This window comes from Xyrauchen texanus, chromosome 12 (assembly GCF_025860055.1).
Source record: "Xyrauchen texanus isolate HMW12.3.18 chromosome 12, RBS_HiC_50CHRs, whole genome shotgun sequence".
Taxonomy (NCBI): Eukaryota; Metazoa; Chordata; class Actinopteri; order Cypriniformes; family Catostomidae; genus Xyrauchen; species Xyrauchen texanus.
Window position 1 is genome coordinate 36,174,912 of NC_068287.1, and position 25,946 is coordinate 36,200,857.

At 38.1% G+C, this 25,946-nt stretch overlaps 1 protein-coding gene across 1 annotated transcript; it reads right to left on the bottom strand.

Annotated features, from left to right (window-relative positions):
* Positions 1–482: 482 nt before the first annotated feature.
* LOC127652585 (protein FAM117A-like) lies at positions 483–25,530 on the bottom strand. Its single transcript, XM_052138813.1, has 8 exons — positions 25,047–25,530; positions 20,490–20,626; positions 10,256–10,351; positions 7,411–7,530; positions 6,763–6,879; positions 6,132–6,258; positions 4,584–4,737; positions 483–3,134 (listed from the first exon to the last, which is right to left on the bottom strand). The coding sequence occupies exons 1-8, from the start codon at positions 25,162–25,164 to the stop codon at positions 2,870–2,872; spliced, it is 1,134 nt and encodes a 377-aa protein (XP_051994773.1). The 5' UTR covers positions 25,165–25,530; the 3' UTR covers positions 483–2,869.
* Between the last annotated feature and the right edge of the window lie 416 nt (positions 25,531–25,946).

Consider the following 25,946-nt stretch of genomic DNA (forward strand, 5'->3'; position numbering starts at 1 on the left):
TCATTTAAAATAAGAAAATGCTTGTCGGGACTACTGCATGTATCCCTACATGGAATTTATCTTCTAATTAATAAAAAAATATATAATAATGTTCAATGTTGATGTCATTCAGTTTTAAAACTAAACCCAAAACTAAACACCTACAGCACCATAGATTACAATAGCCAGGGCATTTACCTTGTTCTGATGACTTGCACTGAATGGAAGCAGACAGTTTTGCCTAATCCGGGCAGTAGCATCGCAATTTCGCGCTCTGTTCTCAGAAGTCCTTGGAAGGCGCCTATGCACAAACCTAGTTGTCGTGGCAACTGAATAAACAAAACCTCGCCTGGTCAATATTTACTCGTCAAGCGCAAGTAAGACAGAAACGAAAAGGAAAGACATTATATTTATTTTTATTAAAATTTAACTAAAGTACATTTAAATTTCGTGCGATCTACCAGCATAGCCTTTGCGATCGACTGGTAGATCGCGATCCACGTATTGGGCACCCCTGCTCTACATCTTAAAGGGATAGCTCACCAAAAATGTAAAATTCTCATCAATTACTCACCCTAATGCCATCACAGATGTGTGTGACTTTCTTCTGCAGAACACAAAGATTTTTAGAATGTATCTCAGCTCTGAAGGTCCATTCAAAGCAAGTGATTGTATCCAATCCGGACAACTCCAGTGGTAAAATTCTTATCTTCTGAAGCTATATGATAGGTGTGGGTGATTAGTTTTATTATTAATCTCCAATTTCACATTCTTCTTCTTTTTTTGGCATTTCACTTCTTTGTGCTTATCGCCACCTACTGGGCAGGGAGGAGAATTTGTAGCAAAATATTTATAGTAACAATAGAAATATTGATCCGTTTCTCAACAATCCTATCATATGACTTCTGAAGACAAGGATTTAACCACTGGAGTCTTATAGATTACTTAAAGGGCTGCCTCTTTATGATTTTTGGAGCTTCAAAGTACTCGCCACCATTCACTTGTATTGTATGGACCCACAGAGCTGAAATATTCTTCTAAAAAATCTTTGTGTTCTGCAGAAGAAAATAATTTGTACACATCTGGGATGGCATGAGGGTGAGTAAATGATGAAAGAATTGTAATTTTGGGGACTATTCCTTTAAATGCATTAAATTGAAGCTTAAATAGTATATTTAAAGTTAAAATATGCTATCCACTTGTCATGCAAGATTTTAAACAAAGTGAAAACAACAAGGATGCACCATGTTTATAAAGTTTTAATAAACATTAACCACACTCTCTGAGCTTGTTTCTCATTTATGGCAGCCAACATGGAGTAAAATAAACCTTTCATTTAAATGACAGAAATAATAAAAGGACAAGAAAGGTTTGGTGTACATCAACTGTACACAACAGGATAACAATGTCATTAAAACAGGACCCCTTAAAGAACAAGGTATTCGTAAACTTACTCGAAACGTAAAATAAAACACTCCAAGTAAAAGATGCCAGGACTGAGACACAATATAATGCTGTTGTCTGCCTCATATGCCCATGGAAATATACAGGATTATATCATTGCTTTAAATATTAAGTGAATGTCAGCAAAGTATTTGCTTTAAGTATCATTCCTTATGACAAGTGCATTGTACCTCAATGTAGCAAATTAGCTCGTGTCATGCGTAAGGAGTCTGAATAAACCCAAACTCACTAAACAGAAGGACCAACATGTGTAAAGCATTAACAAACAAAACGGTTTTCAAAAGAATATGAAGGTTTGTCAAGGCTGTAGTAAAATTCATACTGCATACTTAAGTGTGTAGTGAAATAAACCCTTAAAAGGGTCTCGTCGTATACTGAATTTAAGTGCGAGGCCCATAGTCCATGAAAACAGAGGAATGGGCTTTGTGTGGCTTTGACATTTCCTTAAAATTACAGCTGTAAACACACTACAACTTCTGTGGTTACTCTCTGTACCATCTGGTTAATATTCCAGACACAATTAAAGCCCCATACCAGAGTGATACTGTTAATGGTAACTCTTTGTTGAACAAGACTTTGAACAAGTTCAGAGCTTGGCTTAATGAGATTTAAAAAAAAAAAAGAAAAAAAAATTGTAGCTACTAAAAAGACATACTAGAGTGTATTCAATCAAACACAGCCTTCAAAAGCACTTTGACTCTCCAGACAAGATGCAACTACAAGACATAAACAGCCCACATGGACCTTCAGAGACTCATTGGACCATTAGTGCCTCTTTTGCATTGGTAAAAAAAAAAAAAAAGACCAGCATGCAGTACTTACTGTGTCTGGGAATCGGTGATTGTGTAAATACTGAATTATGGGCTGTTTGTTTCTGACTCTGTACAATGTTCCAATATTTTTCTATTCCACAGCTCCGTGTAATCATCACAGAGTTTGCCAAGTTTATATAAAGAGAATAAAAAAAAGGCTTAGCCCTCATAAGTACAAATATATGGTAAGATGTTCAAAAAGACCATTTTCTCTTCTATTTGTTATCTTCTGACAGATCTAAAATAGTACATATCTTTAGACAGATGATGAATAGTCATCAATATTGTATAATAGCAATATAGTGAATTCTAGCAAAAACTGAATGCTATAAAGTATGAAGGAAATGATCACATGTGCCAAGTAGTGTCCTGAGGTCAAAAGGTAATCTGCAAATCAAATTGGTGAGGCCACCACAGATTTTGTTTAATGTTGCCTCCGTGCGTGAAAAGTTCTTCTATCATGATGTTTTTCCTCTCTGTGCCAAGAGTAGATAGCATGAGCGGTTCTTGGTGTCTTTTTCTTTGTGACACATTAATGTCAAGTCTTTGATGAGGCGCAACAAAGGCACACAAATTTAGTATTTTCTTTATCTTTTCTCATCATAAATGCCTCCTCAGAAACTGGTGGTAGAGTCTGGGAGGGTCCCACTCAAGTATCCTCCCACAGCATGTCCTGGTGTCTGGCAGGGGGCGGAACCTTGAGCCGAACAGCCTGTGACCGGTGAAACAGACAGGCCACGAAATAACAGGTCCATAGAAGGGAGGAGGGGCTTGAGGAGACTGACCGGGCAGAAGGCAGAGCCACCATGAGGTGTAAAATTCACCTTGTTAGGGTCAGGACAGGAGGGCTGCAAAGGGGCATTTTCATGACAGGGAAGTCTGGAAAGAATAGATGGTTTGAGAATAGTAGACAGTAAATACTTAGCAGTTTGTCTTTTGGATAAACCTTAACAAAACTACATCTGTAAGAAACCCAATTACGTTTTTACATGTAAACCTGTTTGAGACAAAAGATAAGAGTCTCTGGTTTCATCGGGCATGATAAAATTTGAGTGATTTATCATGAAATGCCAAGCTGCTAAACACAATGTACACTAATGTTTCCTTAGAAATCCTATTTTTACTGTGCATTTTCACATTGAGAATCAATGGGTTAATCTAAAAGCTGGCAAATGTTGCTTTTTTATACGGAGTTAGGATGAAAATAAGGTGCATTTTGAACTTTTCTGAGACCAGCGCAGAAAGACAGCACACTGGAGGTTAAGTCATTCACTAAATAGGGAGCATACTATAGTGCATTCAATCCAAACTTCATATCAAAAGTTCAGTTTCAGGCTGCAGATGATGTTTGGACCACTCAACATGTTTGGCAGACATATGACAATGGTAATCAGTACATAGATTCAGAATTTACAATATATAATTTTATTTGAACATGGTTAGCAGTGATTGGATGATGCTGGCCATTACTTTGAATCAGAAATAATTATGCTAATGTCTGTAACGTCTTAAATCATGAATAAACAACACTCATTTTGTTAAAAACTTATACATTATATAGCTTGGTATAGTGTATTATAAAAAATTTCACAACTTGGTCCCGCTGTCCACATATGTTGTCATCAATGTTTCGAAAATGATTTGCTCTAGAATTGTAATTTTTTTGTGCATGTTTATTAGGTGCTTATAGTTACAATTCAAAAAGGGAAATGGAAAATGCACATAGCAGTCACATTCGGGTCTCAGGAGGTTAAAGAAATGAATAGTCATGTATACTCAAATTAGAAGAAGACTCCAGTCATATCAGTAGCCTAATAAAAGTAGACTAGAAACTAGATGCCTCATGGGCATTTTTATTATGAGATCACATGACTAGATAAATACTACTTATAAATATTAATGCCCATGAGCCCCATTATCAGACACTTTCACTCACAGAAAAATGTATCATGGCTGACTGCAAATAATGCATTTTTACAATGGCATTAGTAACAGAAAACGATTGCTTTGCATGAAGGTGATTTCACACCACAATGTCTCAACTGTCATATCAGCCAATACAACATATGCAATCTTTAATATGTTAAAGAAACAAAATGCTTTGTCAAATGCAGTTTTCGTTCCCATGTTGATGCATTTACTATCGAAACAGGAAGCTGGGAAGGAACATAGTGAAGATGATGTGTATAACTACACTAGCATATAGATGGCCTAAAATCTAATAGACATAAGCCACCAAACTTTCACTGGCTCTTTAATTTCCTATTTATTACAAACAGCAGTGTGTGTGTGTGTGTGTGTGTGTGTGTGTGTGTGTGTTTGACTTACATGGCCTCCTCAGACACACGTACTCTCTCGCAGCCCTCTGGAGGTTCTCTCTGGAAAACGTATGTTTTGTTGGGTCGAGGAGAGGAGGATGGCGGCTCAGACATACACAGAGGAGGAGAGGGAAGTGGACAGAGCGACCCACACACAACCATATCTAAACACCCAACAAAAAGACATAGATAAAGAGAGTCATCAGCCAAATGCATATTACACTAACAGTTTCACACAGAACTTCCTGTCATGTGTCGAGAAAATATGAATTACACCTTCAGTGAGAGAGGATAAGAAAATATCACACTTCTGGACATCTATTGTATTCTGGAATTGCCTTGAGCGCAAATAACACATGCAATGCTGCCTTTTAGATTTGACAAAAACAAGGTATCGTAGGAGGCACCAGAAGTATAACATGGTTGCTGTGGAGTTTTTCAAATAAAATTCAAGACTTAAGACCTGAACAAATAAAATGAATACTGTATGTCCATACAGACCAAACCCACAAAATCTCAAAATAAATAAGACAGACAGAGGCTGTCCAAATTGAGTCCAAACATAATTAAATCCCAGAAGTAGATTAATTTGCTACCAAAATGCCAATAATAACCAGAAAAAACATTTGGTGCATAACAAAAGACTTTTTACAATAAACAAGCCTGAAATACACCAGGGACTATTATTTTGAAATGTCTGTGCTTCACTGCTTCAAGCTGCTCATTCAAACAGATAAGGGAAGTAAAATATGCACTCTTACGTTCATTTACATTGTATTACAATATAAACACATTAAAGTAAGCATTGTCATAATTCATCAACAGTAGATAATCAGCGATCACTTTTCAAAAATGAACGGTATTCATTAATTGCAAAACGTAATAAAGCGCTGCTAACACTGAATCATGATTTCCCTGCATGCTTTTCACTTTAAAGCCCACAGCGCTTGCAGATGTTTATTAAATTAAATTGTAGCCTTTAAAAGTTCAATAATAACATTAGGGCCATATTGTTATTCTGGTTTTTACGTCCCCAAATCTAAGACCTCTTAATTATAATTAAGACTTTTGTTATACTATTTAAGATATTTAAAACTTTTTATGACCTTAAATAAAATAAAAAAACAGAATTCAAGACATTTTAAGAGTTTTTAAGGATCCACGGTAACCCTGTATACTACATCTTCTATGGATAAAATGCAGTAATGGAAATCCACGGGATCATGTATTTCACGCGAAGGACATCCAGTGGCAAAGAATTTTGCTTGGCTTTGCAGTGACCTCTGTATGGGCAATGATTCGTATACAACTATACTGAATATTCAAAATGGACAAGCAGTGAGTTTCTTTATAACTTCACTCTCCCAGAATAACAATGTGCATTTGTGAGGCTGCTTGGCAATTAGTTCTTGCTGGTTTGACATGCACTCAACATCCACCTATGCCAAATTTTACTACAGTACCCATGTCTTTTCCTAAGCCCCACCCTCTTGCTCACTTTAAGAACTAAAGTTACAGGTCAGATCAGTCATAAAATCAACCAATGAGAGTTACTGACCGGAGTCTGTGATGGTGTAGGGCGAGTGTGTGGGAGACAGCTGGGCAGGTGAAGGGTCACTCTGTGAAGCGCTGCTGTACCTCTGAGCGGGGACAGGGGCTCTGTGACCATCTGGGACATCAAGAATCTAAACACACACAAAAGATCAAACAGAATATGGACAATTCTGAGATAAAACTGCTTTAAACGAATAGTTATTAACATCTCAGTTCTAACAGAGAATATGCTGGCTGTAACATGCTTTATTCACTCGGAGTACAATGTGAGGGTTTCTTATTCATGATGTAATATGGGATATTAATGGTGGTGGGATTATGATGTAAACACGCATACAAAAGCTAAATAGAGACTATATAGGGACTTCCCACTGACTTAAACCATAAAAACACATTTATTCTTTTTGACAGGGGTATAGCAACCATTATAACTTTTCAGATTGTACCTACACCCCTGATTTTTTTTTTTTTAAGATAAGTGTCTAAAGTAAATATTTACTCTAAATAAGTGAATCATTTCTAAGGATGTCGCTAAGAGGAGGGTTTCTCAGATTTTGCTAACTTTTGGGGGTCTTTTTCAGCTATTTTAAACCCAAAAATATAGCTATGTCAGACAGACACAAACACACACTGACTTTGTGTTGTTCCTTTGCTGTTTCAGACACAAAGACTCCCTCCAGCTCCAGGTTCAGTCCTTCAACACTGCGTCTCAGTCTGGGGGCCAATCGGCTCAGCGGAATCAAAGGCATCGTCTGAACGCACACAAATCAATTCAGAGACCAAAATTAAAGAAACATACTAATAAAAATGTGCTAAGAGGTATATTAATGATATGGATAGAGAAAAAGGCTTAAAGAAAAGCAATAAATGAAAAAATGCATGTGGATGAATGTGAAGAAACCTGGACATGTTTTTGTGAGATTCACCCATGAATGCGACAATGAACCTGCATGCATAGAATGCACACAGATTTATGTATATTGTCATATATTCATATATGTTTATATTTAAATCTACTGCTGAGAACCAGTCACATAACCGTCTGTGTTCTTGCCATGTTAAATGGCACTAGCTCATTGACACCATCTCCTAAGTAAAGCAGCTCTGTTTTATAAATCTCTGTCACTTGTCAGAATTGGGGACTATTCGAGAGGCTTAGTGCATAATCACAGCTCATAAACAAGCACAAAGTTTATACATGCTCCCAGCCTAACTACTGTAAACCAACAAGCATTCTGAGACTGTTCAGACAGGAGGTCTGTAGTTTGTGCATTTGTGTTTACCTGTGTACTTCCAGGTATGTGTGATTGGCTGTTGTGTCCATGTTGCTGTGTGTGCTCGCACTCCGTGGCTTGAGGTGCGTGTCTGGAGCGTTTCTGCAAGGAGTGCCGTAGCTTGGCAACCTGAACGAAAGCAATATGAGAGTTAAAGTATCAGATGTACACTTGTAATGTGGTGGACTACATGAAGTGATAATCCTAGCTCATATGACTATTTATTTTAACCTTTATATTGACCTTTGGTATAATAACTGTAAAGGTTGAACCACATTGTGCACAAAAGGGGGTTTCCCTTTTTTCACCCAATTTGGAATGCCCAATTCCCAATGCGCTTTGAAGTCCTTCTGGTTGCATTGTGACTCGCCTCAGTCTGGGTGTCAGAGGACAAATCCCAGCTACCTCCGCGTCTGACACAGTCAACCCGCGCATCTTATCACGTGGCTTGTTGAGCGTGTTGCCATGGAGACATAGCGTGTGTGGAGGCTTCACAGCATCAACCGCGGCATCCACACTCAACTCACCACATGCTCCACCAAGAACAAACCACATTATAGCGACCACAAAGAGGTTACACCATGTGACTCTACTCTCCCTAACAATTTGGTTGCTTAGGACACCTGGCTGGAATTACTCAGCATGCCCTGGGATTCGAACTCCAGGGGTGGTAGCCAGCGTCTTTACCACTGAGCTACCTAGGTCCCGATAACGATGTTTTTGACAAAGCTGGCATATTACTTCTTCAAAGTAGCCACCCAAGATTACAGCTCTGCACACTCTGGACATTCTCTTAACCAACTTAATGAGCGTTACGTGACTAAATGTCTTGACATCAAGTTGCACGTATGCTCATGAGACGCAATGATAACCAATAAGGTCTAATGTTATCGACATAGCCACCATATTTGTTTTTAGCACTTTATTAACCCCTTAAAATCTATGGATGGGGTGCTATATCATGAAACAAGTTTACACTTAAAAAGCCCCCGTATATATTCAGATGAAGTCAGAAGTTTACATACACCTTAGCCAAATACATTTAAATTTAGTTTTTCACAATTCCTGACATTTAATCGTAGAAAACATTTCCTGTCTTCGGTCAGTTAGGATCACTACTTTATTATAAGAATGTGAAATGTCAGAATAATAGTAGAGAGAATTATTTATTTCAGCTTTTATTCCTTTCATCACATTCCCAGTGGGTCAGAAGTTTACATACACTTTGTTAGTATTTGGTGTCATTGTACTACTCTGCTCTCTCACTGTACTACTCAGCTCTCTTTTATTTTATACTTACTTTTAATTGATACTGCGTGGACATATTTATATTGATATATTTTCATATATTTAGAGATTGTGTGAACGCACCTACTACACCAAAACAAATTCCTTGTATGCGTAAAAAACTTACTTGGCAATAAAGCTTTTTCTGATTCTGATTGCTTTTAAATTGTTTAACTTGGGTCAAATGATTTGGGTAGCCTTCCACAAGTTTCTCACAATAAGTTGCTGGAATTGTAACCCATTCCTCCAGAAAGAACTGGTGTAACTGTCAGATTTTTCTTGTTCTCACACACTTTTTCAGTTCTGCCGGATTGAGGTCAGGGCTTTGTGATGGCCACTCCAATACCTTGACTACGTTGTCCTTAAGCCATTTTGCCACAACTTCCCCCAAACATAAAGATGGTCATTAAGGCCAAACAGTTACATTTTTGTTTCATCAGACCAGAGGGTATTTCAACAAAAAGTAAGATCTTTGTCCCCATGTGCACTTGCAAACTGTAGTCTGGCTTTTTATGGTGGTTTTGGAGCACTGGCTTCTTACTTGGTGAGCAGCCTCAGGTTGTATAGATATAGGACTTTCATATATAAAATTAAATCTCTCATTCTTAAGAATGTGACTAAACAGCTTATTTTGGTGCCATAAAACAACAGTTCAAAATATTTTCAAAAGAGTGGAATATGATTTCTGTCATCTCAGAAAGTCTCTTTTATGCACCTCTTATCACTGCTGCTGTAAACCCAAAGTTTTATATCTGCTCTTACCTTAGGCAAAATTAGCCATTTTTACTTGTCTGTGAGCTTGGTTGCCTAAATAATCCAAATGTATATCTTAGATGTCCATAAAAAATTGTGATCCAGCAGGAAATGCATGCCAAACAAATCATCAGACAAATGTGTTTTCGACTATTGATGATAAAATGTTATATCAAGGATCTCAGCCTTCTAATGACACCTAGATTGAGCTTCTAGTCCACTCAGAGGCCAAAATATTAGATGAAACAATAAGTGTGGTGCGTGAATTAAAAATTAGACTGAATGTCTGTAGACGAGCATGTATGTGAGGGCTAAAATGTGTTAAAGCCCCAACTAAATTTCAGAGCTGTATATTGTGATGGAATGTAATAGAGATATATATATATATATATATATATATAGTGAATTTGAGTGAATAACTCCAGTGTTGCTCTGTGCATTGCGCAAAGTGATCGTATTGCTTCAGAAGACTTGGAATATGGTGCATGAGTTGTATCAATTACTTTTACAGTGGTTTTATGGTGTTTTTATGTCCTTTTTGACAGCAACCATTCATTGTTATTGTGGCAAATTAACCCTGTGATGACTTCTTAAAAATGTATCTTTATGTTTCACAGAAGAAAGAGTCATTTTAGTTTGGAGCAACATTAGAGTAAATAATGACAGAATTTTCATTTCTAAGCGAACCAATCCTTTAATAGTTTAAAAGTGTACAAATGCCTCCAGTAAGACAAATAAAATATGAACCAATGAAGGATTAATTGGATTCACCCAATTAGCTAGCAACATTTGCCATCCAATGTGAAGTACTCACCTCTCGGAGGTGCTCGGCGCTACCCCATGATGCAGAGCGCTTGTGACCGCCGCCCCCTCTCCGCCCCCGTGTCTCTTCTCTCCACGAACTGGGAGTCTAGAAGACAAACATGTATATTGTTTTCAAAGTGATTTTAAAGTTACACAATCACAATTGTTTCTCAGAAAGTAATCAAAGCTTCAACTTATTCAGGATGATCAAATCTGATCCTCCCCTTACTCAATCGCAACAAATCAAAAACACCCACAGACTTATATACAACATATCCTCCCATAACTGTTGACAGTTTTCTGGTTGTGAGTCAAACACAATGCAAAGTGATGCCGATCTTTCAAGCACCAGTTAAAATTAAAGCACCTGCTTCATTCTGTGCACTGGATTCACCGAGTGCTGAAAGTGTTGACCTGTTTTTCACTATGTTACAAATGGAACTGAAAGCTGCTTCCACACCTCACTGAGTGTATTTGAATACGGGACACAAGATGTAACACACCTGCTAGGCTGACATGCAATACAAAGACATGCCCAAACACACACAGCTGTGTGGAGCCATGCATAATACAAACCACTGACTCTGCTGCATTACATTTCAAATATGGGGGGGAAAAAAACAATCAAGCATTTGTCCTCAAGTGCACTCACACAAACAAGTCACGTACATACCGTCATGATACCCGTGTGTGTCCTCCCTATAAAGGCGACGACCTCAGTTAAGAGCACCTAGCCCATACTCCAAGCGGCTAACCGATAGCCATGTGGTTTCAGCCAATGTGTGACTGTTCCCAGAATAGCTGCCGGAATATGTTTTAGAATGGGGGGGGGGTGACAAAGGAATAGCAAGTTGGGTTGGGGGTTAATGTGACAGACGGGAATGCTCAAATATTCAAGGGAGAAATTCTGTACAAGCTACTTATTTTTTCCTAACAAGTTAAAGAGAAAACTATGTAAAAGCACAAAACTAGCTCTCTGCTTAACCATCTTTGTTAATAAAATAAATGCTTTCTTACGCCGAGTGCCCCCAATGTATTAAGTTTCAAATCTATCCCAAAACAAATCTGCAAAAATCTGCAATTTAATGCACAAATCAATGTAAGTCATTTGCCGTTGAATATGACACGCAAAACAACATGCATATGTTCAGTTCTACATTTATGACAATATGGCTTAAAAAGGGCATTAACATGTACGTATTTGTATATTTAAATGTGTGTGTTTTAGGGACGAGTTCATATAAATGTAGCTATCTACTGACAGTAGAAAAACAATTCTGTCAAACAAGATATTATCCCACAACCTCACACATTTAGAGCATAGGCAAGATCTTATATTCCGATGAACCTTGCATAAGGCTGAAATCCTAGAATGGCCCCTGGTGAAATGTATATTTAGTGCTTCAATTGATCAAGGTTTAGCTGCTGGCTACTGAAGATTTTTAAATATGCCATGTATATATATCCAACTGTCACCATTATCTCTATGCATATTATGCAAATTTACGAGAGTGCAAAAGTGCCTGCAGCTTTTTAAGCCGTCTTGGTTCCATAAGTATTTTTCACATACATTTTCACATACATTTTTTCCAAAGGAATTTCACAAAAGTGTTCTAAGCCATGAACCAAACCAACCAGCTCTGATGTGCATCATGCTACTACAAACTTTGATTTGAAGCAAAAAAGTATTTAAAAATTGCACAAAAAGACAAAAGGTACAATCACACACAGAACGAGCAGTATGGCTGGTGGCATTGTCATGTTGGAGGGTCATGTCAGGATGAGCCTGCAGGAAGTGTACTACATGAGGGAGGAGGATGTCTTCCCTGTAAAGCACAGGATTGAGATTGCCTGCAATGACAACAACCTCCACCTCAATCCCGCTCCAGAGTACAGGCCTCAGTGTAATGTGCATTCCTTCAACGATAAACACGAGTCTGACCATCACCCCTGGTGAGACAAAACTCTGACTCGTCAGTGAAGACCACATTTTGCCAGTTCTTTCTGGTCCAGTGAAGGTGGGTTTGTGCCCATAGCGGACGTTGTTGCCAAACAACATGATGTGATGTCTGGTAAGGACCTGCCTTACAACAGGCCTACAAGCCCTCAGTCCAGCCTCTCTCAGCCAATTGCAGACAGTCTGAGCACTGATGATGGGATTGTGCATTCCTGGTGTAACTCGGGCAGTTTTTGTTACCATCCTGTACCTGTCCTGCAGGTGTGATATTTGGATGTACCGATCCTGTGCAGGTTTGTTACATGTGGTCTGCCACTGCGAGGACGATCAGCTGTCCTTCCTCTCTCCCTGTAGCGCTGTCTTGGGCATCTCACCGTACGGACATTGCAATTTATTGCCCTGGCCACATCTGCAGTACTCATGCCTCCATGCAGCATGCCTAAGACACGTTCACACAGATGAGCATAGACCCTGGGAATCTTTCTTTTGGTGTTTTGGAGTCAGTAGAAAGGTCTCTTTAGTGTCCTAAGTTTTTATAACTGTGACCTTAATTGCCTACCATCCGAAAGCTGTTGGTGTCTTAATGACGTTCCACAGGTGCATGTTCATTACTTGTTTATGGTTCACTGAACAAGCATGGAAAACATTGTTTAAACAATTTAAAATAAAGATCTGTAAAGTTATTTGGATTTTTACAAAATTAAGTACAGTGTCCTGAAAAAGAGACGTTTCTTTATTTGTATATATCTATATAACTGTATATATTCATCTTTATTTTTTTTAAGAGTGTGAAATGTCAAAATATTAGTAGAGATACTTATTTATTTCAGCTTTTATTTCTTTCATCACATTCCCAGTGGGTCAGAAGTTTACATACACTTTGTTAGTATTTGGTGTCATTGCCTTTAAATTGTTTAACTTGGGTCAAATATTTTGAGTAGCCTTCCACAAGTTTCTCACAATAAGTTGCAGGAATTTGTCCCATTCCCTCAGACAGAACTGGTGTAACTAAGTCAGGTTTGTATACCTCCTTGCTCACACAAGCTTTTTCAGTTTTGCTCACAAATTCAGATTGAGGTCAGGGCTTTTTGATGGCCACTCTAATACCTTGACTATGTTGTCCTTAAGCCATTTTGCCACAACTTTGGAGGTACACTTGGGGTCATTGTCCATTTGGAAGACCCATTTGCAAACGAGCTTTAACTTCCTGGCTGATGTCTTGAGATGTTGCTTCAAAATATTCCTCATGATGCCATTTTGTGAGAGAATGGCCAGACAGAATGGCCAGACTGGTTTTAACTGACAAAGTCTACGGTAACTCAGATAACCGCACTGTACAATTGTGGTGAGAAGAATATAATCTAAGAATACTGTTGTGGCAGCACAAGGGGGATCTACACAATATTAGGCAGGTGGTTTAATGTTGTGGCTGATCGGTGTAATATATATATATATATATATATATATATACAAATTTATAAAAAGTTTGAGAGTATAGGGAGACCAACTCGATTGCATCAATCACAGAGCATCATGGACGCTTGCTGCTGGGCTCTTTTGCAGCTGTTTGATTGCCGCTAATCTCTAATTGGTTATTAAACATGACTTTTGCTGGAAAATGACTGCATATGATGCAAAACATTTCTGATTTGTTTTTCCAATTTAACTTATGCTTAAAAACCTCATGTTAGCCAACAAGATTGCGTTACCTTGGTGACATTTACATCAGCAGAACTCGCAAAACAATGTTTAAAATTGTATATAAAACTATATTTTAAACAGGGTTCCCACATGTCTGAGAAAACCTGGAGAACCTGAAATTTTGCAATGCACTTTTCCAGTCATGGAAAATGAGAAAAATACCTAAATGTCCTGGAAAATAATTAGTGGTCCTGAAAAATATTTTAGCATAACTAAACAGTTTGACTGTGTTGCTACACGCAAAATAATAATTTAAAGATTTGTGTATTTAAATTTCATAACAAAAATGGTGTAATCTTTAATAAAATGTAATAAAAATATTAAATATTTTAGTTTTATTAAATAAATGTTTTAAGGGGCCTGGTAGCTCTGTGGTAAAAATGCTGGCTACCACCTCTGTAGTTTGCTAGCTCGAATCCCAGGGCATGCTGAATAACTCCAGCCAGGTGTCCTAAGCAACCAAATTGGCCCGGATGTTAGGGAGGGTAGAGTCACATGGGGTAACCTCCTCGTGAGCGTTATAATTTGGTTCGCTCTCGGTGGGGCACGTGGGGAGTTGTGCGTGGATGCCGCGGTGGATGGCGTGAAGCCTCCACACGCGCTATATCTCCGTGGTAACGCGCTCAACAAGCCACATGATAAGATTCACGGGTTGACGGTCACAGAGGTGGACGCAACTGAGATTCGTCCTCTGCCTCCCGGATTGAGGAGAGTCACTACGCCACCACGAGGACTTAGAACACATTGGGAATTGGGCAATCCAAATTGGGAGAAAAATATAAATAAAGAAAAGAAATGTTTTAAACACCACACAATTCAATTTGAATTTAAATGAGTCAATCTTAAAAATAGGCTATTATATTTTAGTGGAAAAATGTGTTTGTTACATGTACACAAAAACATGTTAACGAACAAGACTCAGGATAGGTGTCAAATACATAAATTCGTATCGTTTTGTCACGTTGTTTCACAATGCACAGCCACTTGTCACAGTGGCTGTGCATTGTGAAACAACATCATCGGTTGACTGTCATGAAGCCCTGTCATGCACATTCTCTGCTAATATTTTGTCATTGCTCAGACTAAAAAGTTTAAGTATTCATATAGTGCAAAATAGGATTTTTTTAATTCCACCATTGCTGTAGTGTTAACTTTGAAAACATTTGATTTGTAAACTTTAGACAATGACGACGGTCTGTCGCTGACTTTTTGAAAATGAATTTACACCCAAGGTGGTAGCATTTTGATACGGCCTTTCCACCTCGGGATGTGAATACATTTTATTGACAATAATTAATAATTCAATGATCAGAGTATGCTTGCACTGCGGTTACAACACGAAGGTCTGATAACTGGAATGACTGATTCCAGTCATAAAAATGGCATTAGGTTGTGGATCACATCTATTTTTCACAACTGGTGTTTTCTGGATAACATTTTATTTTCCATTGACATTTTTTTTGGAATGACATTTCATCATCTCTGACAGCCTAGTTTTCATTCCTTTAAAAAACAAACAAATATGGTGCTACTGTCCAGTGGAGTGTTTAGTCAAAAGGCCCAAAACTCTCTCATACTGTCCCCGGGCTAGTGGGCCATTATTGCTTTATTGTTGCACCCTGTCTAGGTCACACAGTGTCTCACCATCACAGCCTCAGCCCAAAAAGTGTCACGGTCTCCTTCTGTGTCTCCGTCCCTCACTTCCTGTCACTGCCAGAGGTCATGGATATCTTTGATGTTGGATACTAATGTAACAACATGCAGTTGGAGTGAGCCAAATTAAAACATGTCATCACTTCCACCCCCAGGGTGCAAGATTTGGACTAACCGCGTCCTCTCAGTAGCTGGAGGGTTCACATGGCTGAGTGGGGGCAGGGGTGTGAATAGATTTAAATTTTAAATCCGTTCCTTTCTGCCCGGACATCAGCCCACATCAGCCTTTCATGGGTTAGACCTATAAACGGACATTCAGATTGTGTGTCTGTATGCGCACCATGCTAGATGCTGGCTAAAGTTTCAGAAGTCCCCCAACCGCACTCAAGAGGACAGGGCAGGCGATCAGATGGGGGTTGGGCAGACCGTTGAGAGCATTTAAGACTGTACAATTGTTAACTGTTGAAGGTCCTCTATAGTGGGGGCTTCGACAGACAATGTCAAGGGTAAAAAGTGGGTTGAGATCGTTCATCAATAAGAAATAGATTACGTAATTTGGGAGAATATATGAATTAAGAGTGAAAATGGGGGTTCTGCTTGTGCATTGTGTGAGTGAGTGTGTGGGGGGTGTTAAACGGGTTGGGGGACGGTCACTATGAAGGTCACATTATACAAAACCATCTTTTTTTGGGTGACCGGTTATCAGTGCAAGCACAGCAGATCACCTGCTGAGAGACAGAGCCGAAATAGAAGTAGCATCTATACAGAATCCATGACCATCCAGACAGACCCACACACCACAGCACCCACAAATAAGCAAAGCATCAAGAAGGTCTGAAGAAAATGTGAGTTGTGCTTGCACATGTATACCTCACCCTATGCTAGGGTGTTGTGGGTGGTTGCCAGGAACAAATCAAAAGAGCCCATCCCCATCCCTCTACAATATTCTGCTAAATATATATTGGATTGCTCTTCAAGGCAAGTCCATGGGATTTTTTTTGGCCAGTTATATTGTGTGGCAGGCAAAAATCTTGGCGGCGACTAGTCCCAAGTTAATTAAAAAAAATATATATATATTGTGGCTACAGTAAACAAGGCACTTACCAAGGAAGTGAATGGGGCCATTCCATAACCAGTAAAATACAGACGGTTCTGAAGTACAGTCACGAGACCTTCTGTAAATATTATACAAGTTAACATAATTTTAGAGTGATTAAATAAGGGATTAACTGGCATTACAGTGTTTACCAGATTACATGGTTTACGGATGTTATGTTTTCATTTAAACAAAATTAAAAAACCCTGAGTTTATCACTCTAAAATTACCATATGTTAACATCTATAATGATGTTTAAGTCTTTTGACTATACTTTTGAAACAGTGTATATTTGAATATTGATGGACTGGCCCCATTCAGTAAGTGCCTTAATGTAACTGCAATTTTTGCATTTTTTTAAATAACAATTTTTTTTGTGGTTATCAACATTGTACCACAAATGCTGTCAATTGATAACTTGTATCAAACCTGGAGCATTCCTTTAACAAGCATCAATATAGTAAGGGTGAGTAAAAATACTGACTGTCCAATGCATCAAAATCTTCATTTGAACGAATTGAACATCTCGAAATTGATTCTTAAATTCCATGAGAGATTCCATCTCGATGCACAACCCTCTACTACAATGAGAGGAAATCACTCGCATTTGCAACCAAATTTCACTCAATGCAACTAAAATTGATATAATTGGCAACTGGCTGGTAAATGTTTAGATTTCACTCACCAGTGATTGTGTAGTATAGTAAAGTATTCACTGCATGTTGAGGGTAAAACTTGTCCTGTGTAATGTGTGTCCAAAGACGAGAACCAAGTGACCCACTTGTCATTAGCCCCTTTCACACATGCAACCAGGTAAATTACAGGAAAATCGTTGTACATTTACATTTATGAATTTTGGCAGACGCTTTTATCCAAAGCGACTTACAGTGCACTTATTACAGAGGCAATCCCCCTGGAGCAACCTGGAGTTGAGTGCCTTGCTCAAGGACACAATGGTGGTGGCTGTGGGGATCGAACCAGCAACCTTCTGATTAACAGTTTAGTGCTTTGGACCACTACGCCACCACCACTCCACTTGTGTTGCCTTTACTGGTAAATGTACTACATGTGCTGTTCACACATACCATCAAAATGGACATTTATAGTAGAGGTTGACCGATATATCGGTTTTGCCAATTAATCAGTACCGATAACGATAGTTCCACAAATCGGTTATCGGCAAAGATCCACACCAGTAGTTTTTTCCCCCATTGTGTCCGGTGCTGGAGTGGCTGGGAAGGGTCCGCGGTCATTATACAGTATGAGAGCGGCTTCTAGAGGCAAAATAAAATCACTTCTCTGATGCCTTGTGGTGTTTGTTTTGACACGTGAGACTACAATCTGCATGGAGTGCATACAGCAGTATGTTTACTGACAAGGCTGAGAGGACGCTAATATTAAAGCTAATCTCAAGCGGTTAGAACAATGTGACAAAAATACACGCAAGTCCTATCCAAATGTCTAAATGCCACTATTGTTACAATCTATTGTCACCTGCTTGCATTAGTTTATATCCAGCTAGTCACATTTATTTTTAAAACTAGTGATGATAGTTAAACAAATTAATATCTTCTTGCAGACATAAGAAACGCATCTGATTTCAATTTAAAAAAAAGATCGATCACATTCTTGCACTAAAAAAGGCTAGACACAGCGCAACAAATAAAGTAAGCAGGTGTCTCAATATGCTTTTAAAGATATTTTTAATTAGACACATAAAAAACAAGAGCTCCTACACGAGACGTGGAATAAACAAAAAGAAAGGCGTTTGTCTGGCGCGCATTTACATAGAAAAACAAATGGATGGTTGCAAAAGCATTTGGTGTGAACAGCCCCTTACAGTTGGTGCCGATCTTTGGCCTTTGTATCTTGCTCACTTATAAGTGTTTCTCATATTAAGTAATGAGTTATTTAAATGTTTGTCAGGAAAGATGTTCAACTTGTAAATGTGTCTCTCGAGATCCTCGCATTCGGTTCCAGTCTGTCGTCTTCCGTCTGTTTGAACAGCCAATGACCTGGGCTCATAGTCTAAGCCGCTTCACCACAGAGTCCAGCCGAATACCACTGCTATCTGGGAATATTGCTACTCTACATACAACTGTACTTAAAACAAGGTGGTATTTCGCTGTTATTATGAAGCTTGTGTCTGGAGTAGTAGGAATCAGTCCATTAAACATTTGACTTAACATTTGAGAATATGGACCAACTAAAACTTTTTATTTATGCACATTAGTTTACAATTAACTGCTCTTTTTTTTTTAACAGACAGGATAGGAATATTCTATGCAATAATATAACGGAGCTGAATGGTTTATGTATTTATTGCACCAGTCTTGTAGACTAAGGAAACATCATCAATTTAAAAATCAGCTGACTTAAATTTTTTTATATTAGTTCACATATATTCATATTTATTTCAGTTTAAAAAGTACTATACATTTTCATGGTTCAGTCATTACGGTTTATTTTTGTAATAAAGTTCAGCACTATTTTACTCTTGAGTGTTGTTTTTTCATTCAGTATACATTTTTAAAACTATTGTTTAGGCAGGTAATGCCCAACATATTTATCAATAAAATCCACAATCAGTCGACCTCTAATTTATTGGTACTAATGATACAACTTCTCGTTAAGGGAAATTGCTAAAGCAAAGTTTACCAGATTTATCAAAAGGGTCCTGTTCACACAAGACCTCTAACCTGAATATTGCATATGTGTGAAAGGGTCTTTTGAGTAATGTCTCCTTTAATACCCTTTCTGTTCCCTAAAGTTATTGATCGAAAACAACAAAAAATAAGCATTTAATTCCAATCACACATAACACGGATGAGATAAAACCATTAGAGTCTCTCTTGTTAACATGTGCTCATTTACAGGCGCTTTTTAGCAGGTATTCAATAAATCAATGTAAATACTTGAAAATAGTAAAACATTATGCAATTAAACAATAAACAAGTAACAAAAAATACTATATGAAATATAATATCTTATTTATTGATTGAATACATGTTGTTCATTTTTAAAAAGCCAAAATGTGGCCAAAATGATGAAAAACTAATAAAATAATTAGTAAAATTTATATTTTAGTAATGTACCTAGTGAGAAGGTCCCCTGTATAAATTACAGCATTAGCTGGGTGGGAATGTCATACGTACGCAAAAGGGACATTATAACTGAAATACACCCATATAAATCAGTTTCCTAATCAAATCGAATAGAGAGCTTGTGAATCTGAATTGGGAAATCTGTATCAATACCCCAGCCCTACAATATAAGCTAATTTAAAAATAAAATTATGTGAACATGGCAGAACCATGCAAAATCCAAATGTGAATCCAGATATGATCAGCCCCAACAGGAAGACCTGACTAAATATAGCAAACCCCAGTATGCATGTCAGAGCAGTGCTCCAGGAACCCATATGGAACCCATTTGAAAACAACAATATGGCTGCCATTCCCAGCTAAGGTTTCTAAACTCCCTCCATTACAAGCCAAACTCTTTACCCCCAGAGCCAAAATCTCTCATTGGCAACTGCTTGACTTCAGCTGTATAGTGCAAACAGGCTGTACCCCCTGACCACTGAAGAAATACGCTTTACCAACAACGTAAGTGGACCTTCTATCTTCCATGCAACAGAAAAGGAGATGTTTAGCAGGATCCCTAAAAAACACCTTGGAGAATCTGCTAAACTTGTCCGTTTCTGCGCAACAGAATGTCATATAGCTTTGGAACAACATGAGGGTAAAGGGGAGTAAATGTAAAATGTCCTCTACTTTTCAAGTGGGAGAGATGACAAGAAAACAGGAGGCATGTGAATCCACCAGATGTTCTCACCTGTGTCGCCTTGTCATTGACAGGTTGACCCTCTGCTTCCTTAGGCCACTGGCCCTGCAGGTATGGCCCTACCAAAGTGTCAAGAGACAATGTCCGTCGCAAGGTTGGCTTTGGGGGACGACCCTTTGTCTTGCACTCTGTTTCAAAAATAGTAAAGAAAGAGAGAATTTCAACTGTGAGATGTGATTCTTATTTAAATTCTGTTTTATGGGCATTTTTTGGCATCATTATAAAGGATAGTATGAAAATGGGACAGCATATACAGTACAATTACTTTATTTATACACTTTATTAAGAACTCTGTGGTCCTATTAAAGTGCCCAATGTGGTCTTCTGCTGTTGTAGCCTCATCTGCCTTCGATGTGTAGTGCATTCTGAGATGCTATTCTGCTCACTACAATTGTACAGAGTTAACTGAGTTACTGTAGCCTTTCTGTCAGCTCAAACCAGTCTGGCCTTTCTCCGTTGACTTCTCTCATCAACAAGACATTTCTGTCTGCACAACTGCCGCTCATTGGATATTCTTTTGTTTTTGGCAACATTCGGAATAAACTCTAGGGACTATTGTGCGAGAAAATACTGCACAGGTATTTCTGCACATTTTCCCCAACAGTCAGTGCAGATCTGGATGGAGCCTAGTCACCTGTGATCTGTTTAGTACAGAAATACTCAAAACCACTAACAATCATGCCACGGTTGATTGAGATTACATTTTTTTCCCCATTCTGATGGCTGATATGAATAGTAACTGAAGCTATTGACCTGTAACTGCATGATTTTATGATTTGAACTGCTTCCACACAATTGGCTGATTAGATAATAGCATGAACAAGTAGGTGTACAGGTGTTCCTAATAAAGTGCAAGGAATTGTATTTCCCACAATGTAATGATCTAGGCTTGAGTAAAATAAAATGTGCAGATGAAATTTTAAACATCCTAATTTACATAATGCAGTCTGGACTCAAACCTACATTTAAATGTATTCCTTTAGCAGACACTTTTACCCAAACCTGTATCCTTATGAGCACCACTGCTTCAAAATGTTGTTAGCACATGAGCCAGCTGTTGTGTGCCACAGCTCCAACATGAAATTAGTTGCTGTTGCTATTTGTTTGTGTATTATAATCTTTTCAGGTTATTCTTATAGGCTGGCACATTCAGCTGCTTGTAACTTGCATTCCATGCCTGAAAAGCAAGTTATAAATAGATGCTGTTGTCGTAGCAGATGCTGAATATCCTGATGCTTCATCAACACACTGCAGACAGGTTAGTTTTCAGACTCTTGCCCAAAATAGTCCAGAGGATCACATTCACAAGATAATTTTGCCGCCTTCTATGCATTGATCACGATGACACAGAAACTCATAATGGTAAACTTGACCTTCGACCTTGTCAGATCATTCCTGGTTCTATTAAATCCCTCCCAGCCCTTGGGGTCTTTGCAGTGGGTTTGAGGGAGCTTTTGATGGGGGATGTTTACTGGCAGGTGCTAAACAAGGTGTGCTTGTCTGGTACCAAGAAGATTTTGTTCGAAAGCTTGAGGGTGTGGTTTCAAGCAGGTTGAGTGATTATGTCTGTTAGATGTTGACGTTGTGTATATTGTAATTTAAAAGAACCGTTAAGCCAAAAATGTACATTCAATAATTTTTTACTCACCTCATGTTGTTCCAAACCAGTATGAATTTATTTTGTGGAACACAAAAAGAAACATTAAAAAAAAATCTCCACACAGCTTGTCACCATATAATGAAAGTGAATAGAGACTAAGTGGTGGCAAGCTAAAAAAATTTACATAAATAAATAAAAGTAATTTACTAGTGAATTACATCCCAAGTCTTCTGAAGCCATAGGATCAGTTTGTGTGATGAACATAATGAAAGTAAATTTGTTATTCACTGTATAACCAAATCCTTAATCAACGCCCAATGGCAAAAAAAAATTACATCAATAACTTCTAACCTCATTGGTTGTTGCAACATGGCGTCATGACGTTAGGTCACAAGACGCACAAAAACCAATGAGGTTTGATTTTATCATTGTAGCTAGGGCTGCACAATTAATTTAATGAATGAGCTAGCAAGCAGAAATGATCAGTAAATTTAATGACAGTATTTTGTGGTCTCAGAGCGATTCTGTGCTCAATACACCTAAAATTAAATGCATCTTGTGCTCACATTGTGTTATATACAGAACAGTTGCGCTGAGTTTGGTTCGGTTCGTGCGCTGACCACATAATATAGTTGCTCCAGATTCTTTGCAAATCTTTGCAAAAATCTAAAGTAACCCAATGGCACCATGGTTTTATGGAGCAAGGAGCAGATTAAAGTATTTCACCATGTACAGTTTGGAAGGAGGAGCACATATCTGTTGTCAACAGAAACAAATACACCTTCTTCCTTCAGTTTTCCAACAAAAGAAAAGGCTTGAGATTGTATGTCAGTGCCGGGTGCTAAATTATTTCAGAAATATACTACTACTGTTTATTACTATTGTATATTGCAATATAATAATAATGATGATAATAATAATAATAGTTCAAATGGATCTCATGTGGGTGATTAATTAAGTGTTAAAGTGAGTCACTACCAATGGGACTTTTGTTAACTTATTTCCTTTGTTGGATGGATGGATGGATGTTCCGCAGAAGTCATATGAATTTGGAACAATAGGGTGAGAAAATTATATGACAGAATTAAAATTTTTGCGTGAACTATTCCTTTAAGAGTCTGGCATGGGGTATGCTAGTGCGTATGTGTTATTATCAATGAGGTTGCACAAGCAAGTGAAAATATATGTTTAACAACCCTATGAGCTAAGTTTTCAAAATCATTCCCTCCTACAAGCACTGTAGGTAGGATATAAAAATCCACACATTGGCAAATGGACTAGAGTTACACATGGCCACTTGGCCAGGCATGCTAACACAAGTCCCTCTGTGATCACAGCCTCTGGCCACCACTCGAGTTTATTTGTGTAGGTACACAAAGGAGCACATGCCATGATACTGTGTCTAATTCATGAATAGCTGAGACAGATTTTGATCACATAAGTAAACAGATCACAGGTGACTAGGCTCCATCCAGATCTGCACTGACTGTTGGGGAAAATGTGCAGAATTCTGAAAAATGGATTAGCTAAAAGAACTACACTCTTGAAAAAATATATATTTTTGTGTTCCACTGAAGAAAGTCATACAGGTTAGGAACATTTTGAAAATGATGAGGGGGGAAAAAAATTAACATTTTTGGGTGAACTATCCTTTTAATGACCCTTTATGATTCATGCATTTTCCTAAAAGTCTTAAAGGGATAGTTCACCCAAAAATGAATATGCTCATAATTTATTCACCCTCATGCCATCCCAAATGTGACTTTCTTCTGCAGAACACAAATGAAGATTGTTCTTCAGGTCCATAAAATGCAAGTGAATGGGGTCCAACACTTTCAAGCTCCAAAAGGCACATAAAGGAAGCATAAAAGTAATCCATAAGACGCCAGTTTTTTAATCCATTTCTTCTGAAGAATTCCAATCAGTTTTGGGAGAGAACAGACCAAAATGTAACTCAATTTTCACTATAATCTTAACGTCTGCAGTCTCCTTGGCGATCATGACACATTCTAGTGCTGTGTCTGTTCTCACCCAAAATTAATTGGATCGCCTCAGAAGACATGGATTTTTCTACTGACGTCTTATTGGTTACTTTTAAGCTGCCTTTATGTCCTTTTTTTTTAAGCTTCAACGTTTTGGTCACCATTCACTTGCATTGTACCTACAGAGCTAAAATATTCTACTAAAAATACACATCTGGTAAGGCATGAGGGTGAGTAAATGGGAGAATTTTCATTTTTGGGTGAACTATCCCTTTAAGTCTTATAAAAGTAAAGACACTTATTCTCACCTTGTTGAAGAAATCTGACAATGTACAGATGTAAAATGCAGTCTGACAGTCTAATACAAAAAGTGAAATTTAAGGCCTAAAATAAAGACACAAGCTTTAATTACAATAGATTTGGCATAAATAATAAAACTGCTTTAGAAAAGTAAAACAATGCAAGAACTATGCTGAGATCTTGTGACAATGGCGATTTGTTTTTCCTAATGCAGGCCAGCACATACTTAAGGTGAAGCCCTGGACACACTAGTGTATGTGTTTAACATGGCAAACAGTGATTGGGGTTTACAAAATGCTTGCAGACAAGCTATAACAACTAACAAGTATGTCAAAGGTGTTTTATATGACAGGCCTGATACGTTTATTCAATCACATGCGGTGTTTTGTGACCATCTTGGCCACAAAACACGTTGGTAATAAGGTGGGGGTCGTTCAGTGGACTGAAAAGTTTGTTGAAGTCTGTTGCACCGAAGCCAAGTGCAGATGCCATGAGAGAACCGTAAAACCACAAGCCCTCTGCAAATTATCCACTCACGTTACTAAACGCACTGTTATTCTACGTAGCAAAGGAGTAACGTTAAGGTGTATAAGACAGTTGGGCATATTTTAAATCAGAAAAGCCAACATATCTAACGTGGTTTTGCACATTTATGTTTGTTTTTACCTGTTTTGCTGTCTTTGCATATTAGTGCTGTTCTGTTCTGGAGCTGAAACGGGACCGTGGCTCGGAGGGGCTGCAGTCCTTGGTTACCTACCCGGGCCGCTCCACTCCGGCACGACATTCCCACAGTCGCTTTTGTGCTTTTAAAAGTCTCTAAAAGTTCACGAGTCTCCCAAACTCGAGCGTTTACGTAAAGCTGTTCCTCTGGTAGATCCTCTCGTCTGATTTTGACATCAAAAGTTAATATTTTAATAATAAACGCTAGCACACTCGTTAGCTAGTCAGCTACTTTCTTTTGTGATGATAGTGAACTTTTTCCTAACCAATTATTCAAACAAAACACGTTATTTTTTTTCTCTCTGTGGAAAAATAACGAAACATAAACTATTATGCACCGTTCTAAACGGTTTATTCCACCTGACCTACTAAACTTAACAGTTGGAGAACTAGTTGAGGGGCAAAACTACATTAAATGGGCTCCTGCCAATTCTTCAGTCCTCAATCTGACAACAGCCAACCTACACACTCGTGTCGGATTCAGCGTCTAAACACACATTTCCACTCTGATTGGCTGCTGAAAAATACTACTCACATCCTATTGGCCGTTTGTAGCATCGATCTATTAGGGGTGGGCCCCATAAGTCAAGTTTACCCGCCCACCTCATTAAAATTCATACTTTCCACAGAGTTCTATCACCAGCAGTGAGCAGCACAATGCGTTTTAGGTTAACTGAAAGAACATGGGTTTCAGTCAAAATGTTATTAGATAAACTATATTATCGCTCAAAATTATTGTGCTAGTTAATTTAAAACACATTCAAGTTTTATCAAAAAATTACATTTAAAAATTGTGATTTCTAGGTTTAGAAAAATAATGGAAATTAAATAAAATCATAGAATACG

What these genes read in the sequence shown, in the direction of transcription:
- LOC127652585 (XM_052138813.1), bottom strand. Translation starts at nt 25,164, where the DNA reads ATGTCGTGCCGGAGTGGAGCGGCCCGGGTAGGTAACCAAGGACTGCAG. An exon ending in ATGCAAAGACAGCAAAACAG is followed by an intron (nt 20,627 to 25,046) that starts GTAAAAACAAAC and finishes TTTTTGAAACAG; the next exon opens with AGTGCAAGACAAAGGGTCGT. An exon ending in CAGCAAAGGAACAACACAAA is followed by an intron (nt 6,259 to 6,762) that starts GTCAGTGTGTGT and finishes GTGTGTGTTTAG; the next exon opens with ATTCTTGATGTCCCAGATGG.